This window comes from Engraulis encrasicolus, chromosome 12 (assembly GCF_034702125.1).
Source record: "Engraulis encrasicolus isolate BLACKSEA-1 chromosome 12, IST_EnEncr_1.0, whole genome shotgun sequence".
NCBI classification, from domain to species: Eukaryota; Metazoa; Chordata; class Actinopteri; order Clupeiformes; family Engraulidae; genus Engraulis; species Engraulis encrasicolus.
Window position 1 is genome coordinate 26,930,945 of NC_085868.1, and position 17,580 is coordinate 26,948,524.

The 17,580-nt window shown below is 45.8% G+C and overlaps 1 protein-coding gene across 1 annotated transcript in view; it reads right to left on the bottom strand.

Moving 5' to 3' along the window:
* Positions 1–414: 414 nt before the first annotated feature.
* LOC134459641 (radixin) overlaps positions 415–17,580 on the bottom strand; it is a 64,024-nt gene continuing 46,858 nt past the window's right edge. Inside the window, exons 9-15 of the mRNA XM_063211987.1 lie at positions 15,358–15,454; positions 14,797–14,960; positions 11,713–11,843; positions 10,213–10,373; positions 7,065–7,157; positions 2,629–2,850; positions 415–1,234 (exon numbers count right to left, since the gene is read on the bottom strand). Coding sequence (XP_063068057.1) covers positions 1,070–1,234; positions 2,629–2,850; positions 7,065–7,157; positions 10,213–10,373; positions 11,713–11,843; positions 14,797–14,960; positions 15,358–15,454 — 1,033 coding nt within the window. The 3' untranslated portion in view covers positions 415–1,069. The remainder of the gene's footprint in view (positions 1,235–2,628; positions 2,851–7,064; positions 7,158–10,212; positions 10,374–11,712; positions 11,844–14,796; positions 14,961–15,357; positions 15,455–17,580) is intronic.

The window sequence follows — 17,580 nt, forward strand, 5'->3', positions numbered from 1 at the left end:
TCACTCACTAACTCACACACGGACTACCTGTACTATTAGTGATAACCACATGGTTCCATCCATGCGCTGGTACCCCACCTGGGAACGTGGGCCAGCGCTGGATGGAAGGGGCAGAGAGGTAACGAGGGGCCTTTTGTTTTTCATTTTTGGGACAATCAGTGAGTCAAAAAAGGTCAATCACAGTCGCCATGGGAACTAGAGTTCCAAACAACAACAACAACAACAACATCCCCCACAACGGTAACAAAGACCACCCAGGTACCTACCGTGGCGACAGAAGAGGGAGGGGAAACTAAAACGCTTGTGATGGAGTGATCAAATAAAACTTTTGGGGTACTTAAAAGAAATGTTAACATATTTTTGACGCATACATCTAGCCAAAGAAAACAAAAAAAGCAGATTATGCTGCAAATGGCCATTTAGATAAAACCATGTTTGTCCTTTATTTTTGTTCTTTTTCCTCACGTCTTTCTTTCCTTAAAATTAGAACTGTAAGCATCTTTAGTTATATCACCTAAAACAAACAAACAAACAAACAAAAAGAGAGAAAAACCTCAGGAAAACAAAAATTCAAAGCAGTCTGTAAGTCATGATTCGTCACATGCTCGACTGAAGAGCGTTCATCCAGGGCTGGGCTGCAGGAGCAGGGCTTGAGGGGGTGTTGTTGGGCGGGGCGGGGGTACGGGCTGGACGAAGCAGGGCTAGAGGTAGGGGTAAGGGTAGGCAGCTGAGCTGGCCGGAGAGAGCTTTGGCATAGCACGAGGGGGGGCAAAAGCAACCCCCTCTGGCCTCTCTGCAGGTTTGGGGTTTGCTTGTTCTGGGACAGGGGTCAGAGGGACAATAGTGGGTTTGGTTGGAGACTTAGGGTCCAGTATAGGGCTTTGGTTTGGTTTGGTTTGGGTAGGGGCAGGGGTGTGGGGGTTGGTAGCAGGCTGGACTGGAGGGCTTGAGAGTCGAGAGCTGGTCAGCAGCAGTCAGCCTCCAAGGCAATCGATTGGGCGGGGGAGCAGGGGGGGACCTGTCAGGCCTCTGCCAGGGTTCCCTCCTCTGTATCTCAATCTCTCCCCCCTCACATGGACTCGAACTCGTCAATGCGCTGCTTGGTGTTGCCCTGCCGGATCTGCCGCAGCGTCTTGTACTTGTCCCGACCGGCCTTCACGTTCTCAGCATGCAGCACGTCGTTGGCTGTCTTCTTGTTGTCATCACGCGCCTGGGCCAGCTCCGAGCTTAAAGCCTGGAGGGGGGAAAAAGGAGATGAGAAGCGTGTCAGGGTGAAATAGAGTATCCGGCGAATTTGCCTCGTCTAACCACATCTCGGTGTGAAATGCACAGGTTGTACCTATCTAACGTTCAAGAAATGCCTCAATATGCTTCTAGCTAAAATAATTTGAGGCAAGAAGACCAGGCCAGACCAAACAAGATTTTCGCAATGTTGTCTGGGGCGGAGTTTCGCGATGGTGCCGCGCCCTCTCTGGTGCCGCCCTGGGCAATTGCCTTGTCGGCCCTGCCCTAGGACCATCACCGGGGGAAAAAAACAAGCAAATCTGTAAAGCAAGCCGATCTGATATCCCAGCTAAGGGAGATCCCTGCCAATATGATTTAAGGTGATAGGGACACAAGTAGTGTAAAACATTAACAAGTAGCTGACAGCAAAAGAAAGTGGGTTGGTGTGAATATTGTCCCTACTTCCTTACTTTTCATCTGTCTGTACTCGGCCTGGTCCCCTCACTCACTTAACGCTACTTCCATTTCATACTTGACATATTATGTGTGTGGAATGTCCAAGAGTAACATTTTGGTCCTATGGGGCACCTTTGTCTCCACCACTTCCCCCTCATGGGGCTGTGAAAGCCTCATTCCCCCGTCGATCACACATATGCTGTACCTCAGAATTAATGATGGTGTGCTTGTCCACTTCACTTGACAAGCGATTTTTGAGTTGTGTGCGTGCAAAAATATGTAATTATTTGGACTACACAAAAGAAGTCGCATGTCCGATGTGCAGCCACTTCAGCCGCCATGCAGCAGTAGGGTTGGCTGTGCCTCGGTTCACGTCAAATATGCGAGGCGTACGTTGTAGTCTCTAACACAGGTTTGCACAAAAGCTAAAATAACCTTTCTTGCGTGCCGAAAATGAGTGGTCTTATGACGCAAATCCAAACCTTTCAAATTCACTGCCATCATATGTGAAATCCGGAACACATGCCAAACGGGGTGAGGATTTAGCTTGACTCGCTCCATTTACTCCCATTCAAAATTTTGAGGGCTACAACCCCATGGCTCGGAAGTAGAAGGGCGTGACTTTGGTGCCCCATTGAGGTCCTGAAGATATGGTAGAATTAAAAAAGGGGAAATAAAAAGAGGCGTAGATATCCTGAACACAAGGGAGATTCAGCATCAAGGCAAGAGGGACTGGGGACAGTGTGTGTGTGTGTGTGTGTGTGTGTGTGTGTGTGTGTGTGTGTGTGTGTGTGTGTGTGTGTGTTAGTGTCACCTGTAGTTGTTTCTTGACACGCTCGTTTTTCTGTGCCTCGGTGACGCGCTCCTCCTCTGTGCGGAGGGCATGTGGGTGTTGGGGTGTGTGTGCGTGTGTGTGTGTGTGTGTGTGTGTGTGTGTGTTAGTGTCACCTGTAGTTGTTTCTTGACACGCTCGTTTTTCTGTGCCTCGGTGACGCGCTCCTCCTCTGTGCGGAGGTCGTTGGCGTCTCCGCTGGAGAGCTCTGCTGAGGCCTCGGCGCTGTTCTCATCCTGTTCGTCGTGCTCGTTCTCACCCGCGCCCGCCGCCGGGGCCGTCATGACCGCCTTAAGCTCCTCCTTAGTCTTCTCCAGGTCCTCTTGGGCGGAGATGGCCTGCAGGGGGGCAGCACGGGTAGAGGGAGACAGAGGTAGAAACATTAGCAATTATGATATCATTTGGCTCAGTCATCACCGCTTTCAACTCTTCTTTGGTCTTCTCCGGGTCCTCTTGGTCAGAGATGGCCTGAGGGGGAAGGATGGATGGGGGTGGGGGTGGGTTGGATAGAGGTAGAAACATTAGGAATAATTACATTCTTTGGCTCCGTCAGCACCGCTTTCAACTCCTCCTTGGTCGTCTCCAGATCCTGCTGAACTGAGATGGCCTGTAGGGGAGAGGGACACACATTACTGACTAAAAAAATGCACTCCAGAGAGTGCAGGCCTCCGCGGAAGGAAGCTGTTTGATAAAACGACTATGTTACACCCTATTTTTGTTTTAATGTCTTTCTGCCTTCTTTTTGAGGAGTTAGAAACTGGAATGTCACAATTCAATTTGCTGTCACTAGGGGCGCCTAGATTTCTAAGCTAGCAATGGTGAAGGATCTTAAAAAAAACTCCTGGTTCCAGATTGTGATCCGGATCACCACCAAAATTGAATCACTTGTTTCTTTGGTCATTACCAACAACTCCACAACGTTTCATCCAAATCTGTTCATGTGTTTTTTTGAGTTATCCTGCTGACAAACAAACAAACAAACAAACAAACAGACAAACAGACAGACAAACAGACACACAAACCAACGGGACCGAAAACATAAGCTCCTTGGCGGAGGTAATTATATAGACCCCTTTAGAGTTTGTAAACAGGTATGACGTAATTTGGCTGCGTGCACACCGCTGCCTCAAAATCGTCCATTCTCCGCTCACTTGTACAGAGACTCGCCAGGTGTTTTCTCCGAAATAAGAAACGGAATGCTCGCGCTAACTTCAGATATGCAGTGGGCACCACAGACACGGGCATTCCTGGCGATGTCATCAGTCTAGTCAGTAGTTTAATGTCTTGTAACAACAAACATCTATGCTTCTGGAACAGCCTCTTCCCTCTCAAAATAGCATAACAAGTGTACTTTTCGGAATCTCTATATTTTATCAACGTACATGCTTCAGAACGGCAGTTTTTCTCTCTTTAGTGTCTGCACTGTCACCCAGTATTAAATACAGAATCACCACTCCCGATTTTACCCATGCCTGCAGTTCTCCTAGAGGCCGCTGTCGAGATACGGCTCTGCGCAGCAGCCCGTTCTTTCTGAATGGAGTCGGCACTCCCCCTAAAGAGCAGTACCACCCAGAAAAGTGGAGTCTCTCGTAATATCTTTCCAATATCTCTGGTGTGTTTGAGTCAACGATGCACACGCATTCATGAGCATGTCAACTCTGAACGGGTCTATACTATTGTACTGTCAGTCGTCACAGTTTTCAACTCCTACTTGGTCTTCTCCAGATCCTCCTGAGCTAAGATGGCCAACAGGAGAGGTAGGGCAATTACTATGTTTCTTTACAGCAGTGATTCTCAAAGTGTGGTCCGCGACAGAGCTCAGGTGGTTTTCGGGGATTTCTATTTTTCCAAGACGAGCTAGCAGTAGGCTACATTTGTAATATAATCACAAAGCTGAACATAGCTCAAATCTTATTTTCACCACAATAAGCCAGGCTTGTATTGTGAATAAAAATGATCTGCATCGAAATTAGCCATGTCAAATTAGCACCCATCAACTATCAATTCAGTTGACAGGGGGTCCATGAACAATTTTGGGGGGACAAAGTGGTCCTTGGTCTGAAAAAGTTTGAGAAACACTGCTTTACAGATATAAATTACTGTGCTGGCCATCATTACCACTTTCAACTCCTCCTGGGTCTTGTGGAATTTCAAAACTGTGTTTTTCCCTGAACTAAATGTGGCCACCCCATAATATTAACACATTAAAAATATTGGTTTACAGCAATGAGACAGGGGTGGGGGGGGAGAGAGAGAGGCAAGCGGCGCGACAACAGAAACAGAAGCAACATCAGGGATTATGCATTATCTAACATTGCATTACAAGTATGAATGGGACGAGGGGGAGAGGCAAGAGAACAGCAGGCAATACAAAAATAACCGTAGGAATTACATCATGCCAGAGAAACAATGTTTGAAGCATCAAAGGGAATTTGTTACAAAAAGCAGTAAAAGCTGGCCTGCAGCAAAGAGCAGCACAGAGACGAAGGCATGGGAGGAGTAATGGAATAGAGAAATATTTCGCAGGAAATAAAATAAAAACACATACGGTATTTCACAGGAAATTAAAAATTAAAGATAGATGAGAACAGACACAATTTAAATGGAGCATGAAGCAGACCAAAGTTTTTTTTTTAACCAAGGTCTCTTTAACAGTGTGTCTGCATGTAACCTGATGAACTTTCACTCACAGCCAGGATTAAGACTGGGGTGCGTAGTGCAAGGAGCCTACATAATGTCACGCTACACACCTCACTGCATGTAAAACATATACTGGTAATATAATATGAATGCAGTGTAATTGGGACTGCTAAAATAAGGTTTTACAATCTCTATGTGAAAAAGCAGAGGAATACAAACTACTAATAAAAAAAAACACAATGAAAAAACATAGAAGATGGTACAGTATTTGTCAGTGACTTCATATGTTAAGGATTCAATCTTTCCATCAGTGTGAAAAATGGCACTTATAACCGATTGTTAATAAAGAAGCTAAGTTGGCGTGTGAATATGGCAAACCCTAATCATTACACCCAATGTGTTACGCACTTCCAAGAAAGCCCAGCAGGGGGAAGTCCTTACCAACTACCGGTATTTACTGTAATTGGTTAGTAGTTCATTCAGGGCCAATCAGTCCTAGAACCGTACGCAGACACGCACAAGTTGTTTTTGGGCGGCATTGCCTTGCATTGCACAGACATGGATTACCGTACAGCTCACATCCTGAGCGTGGTGTGGGGGGAGGGGAGGGGAGAGGGACGGGACAGGACGGGACGGGATGGGATTTCAGCACGATCAAAGCTTAATCCCGAAACCTCAGGTGGAGAGAGGCTGGGGCTGTTGTGAGTAGCATTAGGCCAGTGGCACACAGGTCAGCCAGCCTCACTGCTGAATTCACCCGCTGACCTCTGCTGGCTACGCCACGGACACGAGCAGACGCTTTACTGTACTGAGCGACCTCCTGGCTAGTCTGGCCAGAAGCAGCTGCCTACGCCAGATACAGACGATTTTAGTGTCAACTTTCCAGTGGCAACAGTTGGACATGTATTGTTTTTTTTTACATTACATTCATTACATTACATTTCACTTAGCTGACGCTTTCATTTTATTCAAAGCGACTTACATTGATTATTTGCCAGGGTATTGGTTACAGTCCCTGGAGCAATGTGGGGTTAGGTGCCTGGCTTCAGCCATGGAGATGTAGGGAGAGGTCAGGTGGGATTCGAACCTGCAACCCTCAGATTGAAAGACCAACTCTCTAACCACTAGGCCACGGCTGCCCCATTTTTATGCCTTTATTTGATAGGATATTATGAGATGGAGACAAGAAGTGAGTGGGACAGAGAGACGGGGGAGGATCGGGAAATGACCCCGACCGGACTCGAACCGAGGTCCCTGGGGGCATGCAAGCCCTGCGCCACAGCACCCCCCTGGACATGTATTGTTAATGCAGGTTTGTTTTAAGGCTCCTTTCCCAGGGACCACAGATGTAAATAGAGACAAAAAAGAGGAGAGCGAAGGGATGACGATGGAGATGGAGAGTAGGGATGGAGAGGAGAGGAGGGTGGGGGTTCCGTCTACCTTGTGTCATAGAAAAGAGAGGAGAGGAGGGGAAGGTGATAGGGAGGAGAGGAGGCCAGGTGCAATAGAGATGAGTGAAGGAAGAGAGGAGAGGAGAGGAGAGTGAAGGAGGAGAGGAGAGGAGAGGAGAGGAGAGGAGAGGAGAGGAGAGGAGAGGAGAGGAGAGGAGAAAAAAGGGGGGAGCAGGCGAGAGGAGATGAGAGGAGAGGAGAGGAGAGGAGAGGAGAGGAGAGGAGAGGAGAGGAGAGGACAGGATAGGATAGGAGAGGAGAGGAGAGGAGAGGAGAGGAGAGGAGAGGAGAAAAAAGGGGGGAGCAGGCGAGAGGAGAGGAGAGGAGAGGAGAGGAGGGTTGGATGTCTTCACCTTGTGCGATAGAGAAGAGAGGAAAGTGAAGGAACAGAGAGGAGAGAAGCGGGGTGAGGGTGGGGGATGATGGAGAGGAGGGTAAGGCGGGTTTGTTGTTGTGTTTACCTTGTGCTGCCACTCTGTGGCCTCCTCTTCTTTTTTCCTCTTGGCCTCCTCCAGCAGGGCGATTTTGGCGGTGAACTCACCGAGCTCCGCGGCCTGTCAGGGAGCAGAGAAGCACCCACACAAGATGTCAGCAAACACTGACACTGAATCGCAAATGGCACACTTATGCACTTCGGGCACTATGTTTCAGTGTGTAACTAATATGCACTAATGCACTAAAACATGAATACCGAAGTGTGCAATACGTGCACCATTTGAGATGCAGTATGAGAGAGTTTGAGAGGCCATGTCAATATCCATCCTCCAGTAGTTTCCTCCAGCCTTCCTGCTGCCGTTCCTCCCATAGGGTGCATCAAATGCCTCAACTTTGCAAAATCCCACTCTTCGTTGGCAGCATTGTACCTTTTGTACGGACAGAACTCAAAAAAGTTGAGGCGTTTGATTCACCCTACACTTCCTCCCAAGAAAATGACTAAGGGATTGAGGGAAGATGTAAGGAATCAAGCACCATGTGCACTGCAGGCACATTTGCCCCTCTCCTCCGACCTTCACACTTTCCACGACTTGAGGCCATAGCAATAAAACACTACATGCCACGATGACCACTCCTTCATTGTATTGGAACGAATGGCCTCAGTCAGATCGCTGGCATGTTTAACTGGTATAAGGCTGCCGTGAGTCGATGACAAGGCGATACACACATTATCCTGTGGCCAGCATAAAGTGAAAAAAACATAGGACACTGCACCAAGACAGCAGCAGTACACAACGTTGGGCTGAGCCAAAAGGCTAAACGCAGCATCGACTGTTTTATAATCTAGGGTTTCAATGCAACGCCCTCAAGTCGAGTCTGAAGGTACAAGGCCAGAGGACGGAGGAAGCACAAGAGGAGGGATATTGATACATACTCTGAGGCTAGTTAGTAACAGCAGCTACAGTAGCACCTCCGGGTAACAGGGCAGTCTGATCAGTTACGGCTGGGTCACACGCATACGTGCGTGCCAAAATACGGCAGCGGATGTGATTGAGTGAGGTAGCTTCACTGTGGATCACACATGGCCATGGGTGTAGCTTTTGGTGTGGATGTTGTGCGCATCACACCACTTTTTCCAAATATAATGTACAAATAGGATCCCCAAACAATTCGCCAAGTTTCTCCCCACTACATTGGAGAAAATCACTGTGTGCTCTGTCGACAGCTACAACACAACAGAGCCACAAGCCAGTGTTCCACAGCAAGTGACCCAATGCAAAGTAAATGGGGAAGTAACAGAACAAAACTGACAGACACATACGTGTGACCCTGCCACAAGTTCTCAGCAGCGCAGAGTTACAGCTTACAACTTCATTAGCTTAAAGACAAAAACAACAAAAGATTGCTGTTCAAGATTTTTTTTTCCATTTTATACAAATTTCACATTTGTTAAAGCTGGATTTAAATCAGATCTGAGTATTGCCATTATGAGAAATGCACTTAAATACATAAAGCCAAGGTATGGAAAATACATAAATACTTTAAGTATCAAGAGTGATTTGTTCAAATGAAGATTACACATTTGTGTAAGATGGGCTGATGTGACCCAACTATGTTAGTAATGAGCTGGTATTTGGGTCAGATTCCAGTCTATTCTTGCACTCCTACCACTAACATGGGTGGGGGAGAAAATAACCAGTACTCATCGTTCTTTACCAAGACCTCCAACGCCACACTTACCTGGAAATCTACATGGCCATATTTGCAGTTAGTTTAGGTATGATTAATATGACTGCTGTGTGATTGTGTTCTGGAGAATCTTTTTTTCATTCAATAAATATTCATAAAAAAATAAGATTCAAATGGTTGACCACTGGATGCTTCTAAGACTGGCTGTCGAAAATCAGTGTGAAGCAAAGACCCTTGAAACAAAGAGTGATTACTGGCCATAAAAAATAACTTTTCCCTGGGTAGCGCCAATGGGCCCACTGGACGCCATTTTGGTTGGATTTCGACCGGTAGATCACACCTCTGCCCGTTAGATATTGCATAACAATGGCAGCCGATATATGACCATTTATGGTCAAATATGGCTGATGAACATATGATAAAGACCCCAGAAATTGCAGCTCTGTTCATTTCATGGGTCATTTCTCCCACTGAAAGTGTCCATGGCCGGCTACACATCTATGACAAGTTCAGTAAGCAGTCTCCGGATCAATGGTCTTTGCCGTGAAATGAAGAGTGAGAGGGTGGGTGTAACAACTGAATTCATTGATTGGTTTCACTACCCTACTGCACGCAGAGGAATTTGACCTTGCTTTCTCTGCCTATGTTCCATTTCTAGACCATACCTGTTTGTGGCGTCGGCCTAGCGTGGTGAATTTAATGCCATACTGCTTCAGGATGGCTATTGATGGCATTCGCTACAGTGAATTTGGTGTGACAAAATGCAGTGGAATGGAATTTAATACACAATGTATACAAAATAATGCAGGTATACATCCACTTGACCATGTTGCACAGCAGTCAGTCCATGTGCACATGCAAGTCTTACCGCCATTCTTTAATCTGGCATCCATTTCACTTCAAGTTACTCAATAGCAGCGTTGTATGTGTGGTGCATTCTTACTACATTCATTTAAATAATATACCATAACTAAGTAGTAGTAGTGAAGTGTGATGTTACGTTCGAGCTGCTTCTGCTTCTTCTTCATTTGGTCTACAGTCTGTTCAATTAATATACCAGTAATCTAACAGTAAAATGTGTGTATCTGAGGTGAGTAGTAGTAATAGCAGTGTAGTAATAGTGCTGTGTGATGTTATATACAAGCTGTTCCTGCTTCAATCTGTTTGGCGAGGGCTGCTCACGGCTCCTCCCTAACCCAAACTGAATAGTTGCATATCTAACATGACTAATCTAACAGTGCAATGTGCATAGTAGTAGTAGCAGTAATGATAATAATAATAATAATAACAATACACAAGTTTTATAAAGCGCTTTTCATGATACTCAAAGTCGCTTAGTAGTAGTGACGTACGAGCTGTTCCAGGTTCTTCATCTGGTCTGCAGCCTGTTTGGTGAGGACTGCATTTAACTAATATAACTAATCTAGCAGTGTAATGTGCATAGTAGTAGTAACAGCAGTAGTAGTAGCAGCAGTAGTGACGTACGAGCTGTTCCTGGTTCTTCATCTGGTCTGCAGCCTGTTTGGCGAGGGCTGCCTTCGCCTCCTCGGCGGCCATCTTCTCCTTCTCCAGTCGCTCCGCCTCCTCCTTGGCCCTCTTCCTCTCCTGGTCCAGCTCCAGAGCCTTGCGCGTCTGCTCCTCCAGCTCTGTTACACACATAAATACACACGCATGGATACGCATACACACACACACACACACACACACACACACACACACACACACACACACACACACACACACACACACACACACACACACACACACACACACACACACACACACACACACACACACACACACACACACACACACACACACACACACACACACACACACACACAGGCAAACAGAGTCACACACACACACAGGCAGGCAAAAGGACACGCACACACACAGAGTAAAATACACATAGCAACACACAAATACGCATGTATGCGCACACACAGGCACACACACGCGCGCGCGCACGCAACGATGAACACATAGTTTAGTGACAGGTCTGAAGAATGTAGCATGCAGTGGTTCAATTAACCTTAACTCACTTCCAGACACTGGAATCAATTTGAAACAATAATGGCCATGTCCATCTGGTGACGGGCACTACAACATCACGGGGCTCACTGAAACAAGCATCATTGATTTGTGACTACATTGTAGAAACAGGAATAGCTGTGTGAAACTGAACAGAGCTGCACTACAACGCGTGGTTGATTAATCTAGCCAGCTGTAGAATCCCTACTCCCTTTCTCCATCCTCTTTGCAGCTCTTTGGCCATGTTCAGGGACACAGATGTCCACAATGTCTGTTTCCAAAGTTGCTTTACAAAAACATTGCATGCATATTGTATTTTTTACATATTGAGTTTTTCATATCAAATGTCATATGAGATGGCACAAAATAGCCTTTCAATTCCAATTATGTCATTTTTATACATCATGTTTCATTTGAAACAGCGCAACACTCCAGTGATCATAATGATGTGTCTGATACCGGCTAACCTCCCTCCACCTATTTAACCAACAAACGTTATGCGGGAAACACCTTTCCTCTCTGACTCGTTCTCGTTCTGCACACCAACCCCACACCTTCCCTCTTTTCTGACTGAGTGCCCATTGGGGAATTACCCCTAGCAAGGGATCACCGTGCTGCCCAATAGCGGCCTAATCCCTGTCGTCAGCACCGGCAGCCAAGAGCCTGGATTTACGGGAAGGAGTGCTGATGACAGAGGATTTGGAGGCCAGTCGTGCATACCATACTGTACTGTACTGTACTGTGCATACAGGAATACAGGTACAGTACAGTTAGAAACTCAAAGAGATCTAGTGCGTTAGAAAAAGAGTGTGTGTATGTGTTTGTCTCTCTCTGTGTGTGTGTGTGTGTGTGTGTGTGTGTGTGTGTGTGTGTACCCCCTCCAGCTGTACAGATGTAAACACAAACAAAAACATGTTCACACACATGGACACAAACCCATAACACACGCACCTTTCTGTGCTTTTAACGTCTGCTCCTCGATCTGCCGCAGCCTCTCGATGAGCTCGTCCTTCTCCCGCTCGATGCGCTCCTTCTCTTTCTCCGCATGCTCCCGCTTCTTCTTCTCCTTCTCCAGCTGGGCCCTGCGAGGAGACAGAACGAGGTAGAGGACGAAGGAGAGAGAGACGGAGACCGAGAGAAAGCAGAGGTAACTCAGTATGACTCGCATCCTCCACCACCACATTTGGTGCACTGCGTACAGCTAACCTCATAGAAGAAGCTGTTGCTGTGGTTACAATTTCTGTCACTCTTGGTTCAAGATCAAGTTCAGGATCAGGAGTTCATTTCCCCCCCAAGGACGTGTTTACACTTGATGGATGCATTCTACACTAAAGCCACCTGCAAGTCATAGTAAAGAGCATTGGCTGGGTACTTAAGGTGCGGAGATAAACCTTGAGGCGTCTCTCTACCTAGGACGATGGGTCAATGGCAGACGGCAGACACAGTGTACAGTGGCAGGAATTAAACGATTCGTGAGCCTGGACTAAAAACAACAGTCGTGGCTTCTAGTACGAGTCCTGGGAAAGCCAACGACTGCTTCAACCCGATAACAAGCGACCAAAGTCGGTGGAAGAGGAGAGCCACACAAAAAAATTGTCCTTGATCTCCTCACAGATTTAGTAGCATACATGACAACATTCAATTAGATGAGTTACCTATCCATTCACTGCAACTGAAATAATCATCAGTAGAAGGTGTTGGTTGGCAACATGTAGTTGGGTCACTGACGTTTTAGTAGCAGCACCCATCAGGGTGGTGCAACCACAGCTAATGGCAGCACTGTATGGATTACACATAGGGTGCTTTCCAATATCCTGACTCCTGTCCTCCACCTGTGCTCATGGCCTCGCACTTCATGTGATCCCCCACCTTCGTGGAGAAAACAATGGGCTCGTTCGTGACGAAGGGTCGTTCGTGCTGCTTTTGCTAGGCAGTGGGCATGCGCACTTTGCCAGTTTGATGCATTCTGGTTAGAATTTTCTAACCACAATGCATCAAACTGGCAAAGTGTGCATGCTCGCTGCTTAGCAAAAGCAGCACTGCTTTGTCACGAACGAGCCTATTAACATTTCCCCCACTATCAACCTGGCCAAAACAACTTTTGGGGGAACCTTTCCCCTTTCAACATCCCAATTGCAAATGAGAAAATTACCTTTCAATTTGGGCTTTAGCGAGATATTGAATTAAACTTCTGTCATCAATGACGTCTTGTGACATTATCATAAGGTCACAAACACTTGGGAGTTAGGATACTGGGAGTTGGGGTATTGTAGTTGGGATATTGGAGTTGGGATATTGGAGTTAAGATATTGGAGTTGGGGTATTGGAGTTGGGATATTGGACTACCTTAGAAGCATATTCATTGCAGCACATTCATTTCCAACTAATAATTAATTTATGGGCATTAGCAGGGGTTGTACCACCTGACGTCTGAGCCCAAAGAAACGCCATTGAGCCACTTGCACCTTTTGTGTTTAAAAATCAACCCTAGAGTCACAATAAACCAATTTGAAGAGCATGCTGCAACACAATCTACCTAGCTAACCACCAAACCCGCACGCAGGGTGCAAATTATCATAGTTCCTCATAGGGCTGCACAATTAATCGAAAAATAATCAAAATCGTGATAAAATAGTGAAATCGAACTCATGATTTTAATCGTGATTTAATCGTGGCAATAGTGACCTACTTTTGAGAGCGTCCTTGAAGTCAGAACATACTGACAGGCTGGTGTTTCTGGCCAGAAATCTGTCCACTTAAGATTCATGCTATTGCCTTTACATAATTATTACAATTCATTTTATTTTGCTCATCCCGTATATAATTCATTCTTGGTTATATTTCATCTTGTTATAATTTCCCAAAAAAATCTGCAAAAATCAATAATCGTGATTAATAATCGTAATTATGATTTTGACCAAAATAATCGTGATTATGATTTTTTCGATAATTGTGCAGCCCTAGTTCCTCATGTCCTATTTTGCTGCTTGTGGCCTCGTGATGCAAGTCTCAACGTCATTGAACATCAAACGTTTATTCAATATCTCTCAAAGACAAATCGGGATGTTGAATGGGGAAAATCCTCTCAACAGTTGCTCTGCCAAGGTTCGGTTGGCAGTGAGGAAAATGAACCGCTATCTCCACGGAGGTCGGAGGTGGGCAGCAGACACTGAGGCAAGGGGCCCAAAGCAACAGAAAAGGGTGTGATGAACTATAATGACTTGTACCCAACATTCTCAACCTGTACTTAGCCTAAACTCTTATGTGTACTTATGCTCTTGACCCCGATTGTTTTCCTCCACAGTAAGTGGATTAAGAGCACCTGCTTAGTAGTAATGAACAACATTGAAGGAGAAGAGAACATATTTCATCGCCACCACCATACACATGCACATGTAAAATGTACACACGTGCAGTAAAAAATGACAATGCAAGAATTAGCCTGGCTATCACAACTAGCTAGCTGTCGTAAATTCAGAATTCTCAGGATGCTTCTTTTTTTCACATTACATTACTCTTTGTAAGTCGCTTTTGGATAAAAGCATTTGGTTTATTTACAGGGTATTGGTAGTCCCTGGTGCAAAGTGGGCTTAGCTCAAGGGCACTTCAGCCAAGGATGGAGGTGTACAGTAGTTAAGGGTGGGATTAGAACCTGCAACCCTCTGATCTTAAAACTAGCTCCCTAATCATTAAGCCACGGCAGAGGATTTTTTTTGAGATACTGCTGTGGCTTTTTACACCCTTCTAACCTCTCCATCCGCTTCTGGTGCTTCTCCTCGCGGGCCTGGCTCTTCATTTTCTCATGAGCTGTGAATATAGTGTAATGTGCTGTTCATGTAGTGTAATGCATTGTATACGTATGTATCGTACATATTGTATAATGTACCGCATATGGATCATAATGTTTCTAGTTCTTCTCCTTGTTTGCTTGGGCCTTCATCCGCTTCTGAGTTGTTGATGTAGTATACGTACTGCATATGTCAGGTACACGTTGCATAATGTAGTGTAATATACTGCATGTGGCTCATACGGTACCTCTCCATCTGTTTCTGGTGCTTCTCTTCGCGTGCCTGGGCCTTCATCTGCTGCACCTCGATGGTGTCGGGCTTCCTCCTCCGCATGTATAGCTCGTGGTTGCCCATGCACAGGGCCAGGATGCGCTTGTTGATCCGCAACCGCTCCGTGAAGAACACAAAGTCCTGAAAGAAGGGGGAGCGGGAGTCAGTCAAGTGCACATCACTCATCACAAGTTACAATTATTGGGGTTACATTAGAGATGCAAATTGTTAATTAATTCATTCATGGTTATTTGATTGACCTAATGGATTGACTTACGATTAATTGATAAGCTGCATTTTTTTCCACCAAGGTAATGGTGTTATTATGCTTTACAGCTGTAAAAAGGGGAAAATGAGGGACAGTAAACTAGCCTGAGTGATTTTATTTTATTTTTCCACCCTAGTGCATCTAGAGGGAGAGCGAAGTTTAAGTGTTTTAAACTTAATTGAATTAACCGATTGTAAATGTCCAAAGAATACAAAGCATCTTTATAAATAATACATGAGGTACAACGATTTTAATAGATACCACACTTACTTGAGCTTTCCTGTCTATCGGTTTGATGAGAAACTTTCTGTCACTGAATGAGATGTTTCTAATTTCACTCCATGGGAAGCCGATCTTTGGTGTCAGTCTGGTGGTGGGAGAAAAAACAACAACAGAAGAAGACTTGATTATAGAGTGGCATTGTTTCAAAAAGAATCAAACTAACTTTCACCATTAGGGGGCGCCAGTAACCATAAAGCTTCTGAGGGATACAGCAGTTCCGCCTCCGTCTACCACAGACAGACCACAACCTGTACAGAGTTCTTAAATCACACCCCATCCCACCGTGTCAGTCCCCACCCCCTGCCCGGCCTCAACGACATTTACAAAGACCAAACGTCTTGCCTACTTGACTTTTGGTTGAGGCTTTGCACATGTCCTGCTAAAATAAATCCAACTATGCCGCCGCCGTCCCCGTCAACAGTGTGTGTGCATTGCAATAGCTTCTGTACAGTTTGACAGTTTCATTTGGTGAATGAGGTTAGGCCATTAAGTATGAATATTCACTTGAAAGGTCACAGGCTGTATGAGTGTGAGCTCTGACTCGGAGCAATTTAGGCCCGTGCGAGGCGGGTAGGTGCGGTGGGCATTCACTGCACAGCACAGCACAGCACAGCACAGTGCAGACGGGCCGAAAGGGTGCCGATGGGGAAAGAGCATCTTCCAATAAGCGTGTGATCGCTAAGACGTCGCCACGCCACGGCACGCCCTGATTCCCATACACTTTATCAGTCTGGACTGAGGCATTCTGTATTGTATTGTACGCAAGTGCCTGTCCTGTAGGTTATTAGGCAGTAACTCAGATGCCAAGAGGGCCGTATTGTGCTGTGCGGTGTGTCCTGGGCTGGGGCTGGGGCTGCATGACTCATCAGAGTGGCAGCTTGGTGGTGGAAGAGGATGAGCAGCTACAGTAACGAGCAGCAGCAAAACCAACAAGAGGGGACAAAATGGATCAGCTGTTCCGGGCCCAGGATATGCGGGCCCGCAGAATTGTGTCCCCATTATGTTGTATGACGTGTTGATAGGGTAGGTTGATAGGGTAGTTATATTCGTCTACTGTATATTTTGTATAACTAGGTGTATTCTGGTATATCCAAGGTGATTTGTATATTTTATTAGAATAGTTAGCCTGATAAGGGACTGAGGTTGCAAATTAGCCATCTAGCTATAAACCTTTTATGTACAGTATTCACATCTGTGAGCTATGTCATGGCCTTGCCTTGTCATGTTTGTAATAATGTGCACAGCATTGTCCCTGCTAAATAAACTACAAATAAATAAATAAAAAAGTGGATGGGTGGGTGGGCTTGTAGATGACTTTAACCTCAGGCCCAGCCAAAGTTGTCACCGGGTCCCCTAACGAGCAGTAGGAACAGTACGAACCGGCGGCCACTCGGGTTTCAACCAGCTGAGGGTGTCACTGACCCACAAGCAAGCAGGGCAGGCAGGGCAGGCAGGATGGCAGACACCCTCCTCACCCTCACCCTCGCCTGTCTGCCCAGCTGCTCAGACCCATCACGCTCCATGGCATTCATTTATTCAGTTACTCCCTTGCCCTGCCCAGTCCAGCCTGGAGAGCCATTCAGCTCTGCCGATTCACAAAGATTACATAACAAGACTCCATTTCTGGGAAACTTCCTGAGGATACGATTACGAGTCAACACGTTGTGGTTCGATTTCACTGTTATCAGGTTATTTTCATTTTGTGTGCTTTTGCTACATGATAACAGAATTGTTATTAGTTTGAAGTCAAAATAACCAAAATAACAGTGATACATTACTTGACAGTGACGTATAACACAATATTGCAAACAAAAAAGACACCTCAGTAAACTTTAATCTCTATAAAAAAAGCTACAGCTGATGCTGCACATGCTGCCAAAAACAGACACACAGCCGGGAACTTGCTTACTAAATATAAAGTTACATTTTCCGGTATATTACGCCTACGTATATCCTATATTTTTTCTCGAGTTTATTTTTATTACAGGGCTTCTCTCCAGTCTATACTTGTGTATCAGAGGGATCCGGACGTGCAACAGCAGAGGGATGATTACACCACAGCTATATTTCAAACACCTACGGCAGTGGTTCTCATAGTGGGGTCCAGGGGATCCTTGGAGGGGGGCCTTGGAAGCACGGGTGTAATTTTAGGTGTGGATGGTGGGGACATGTCCATATCACTTTTGAGATAAATCTAGACTGTCCCCACCA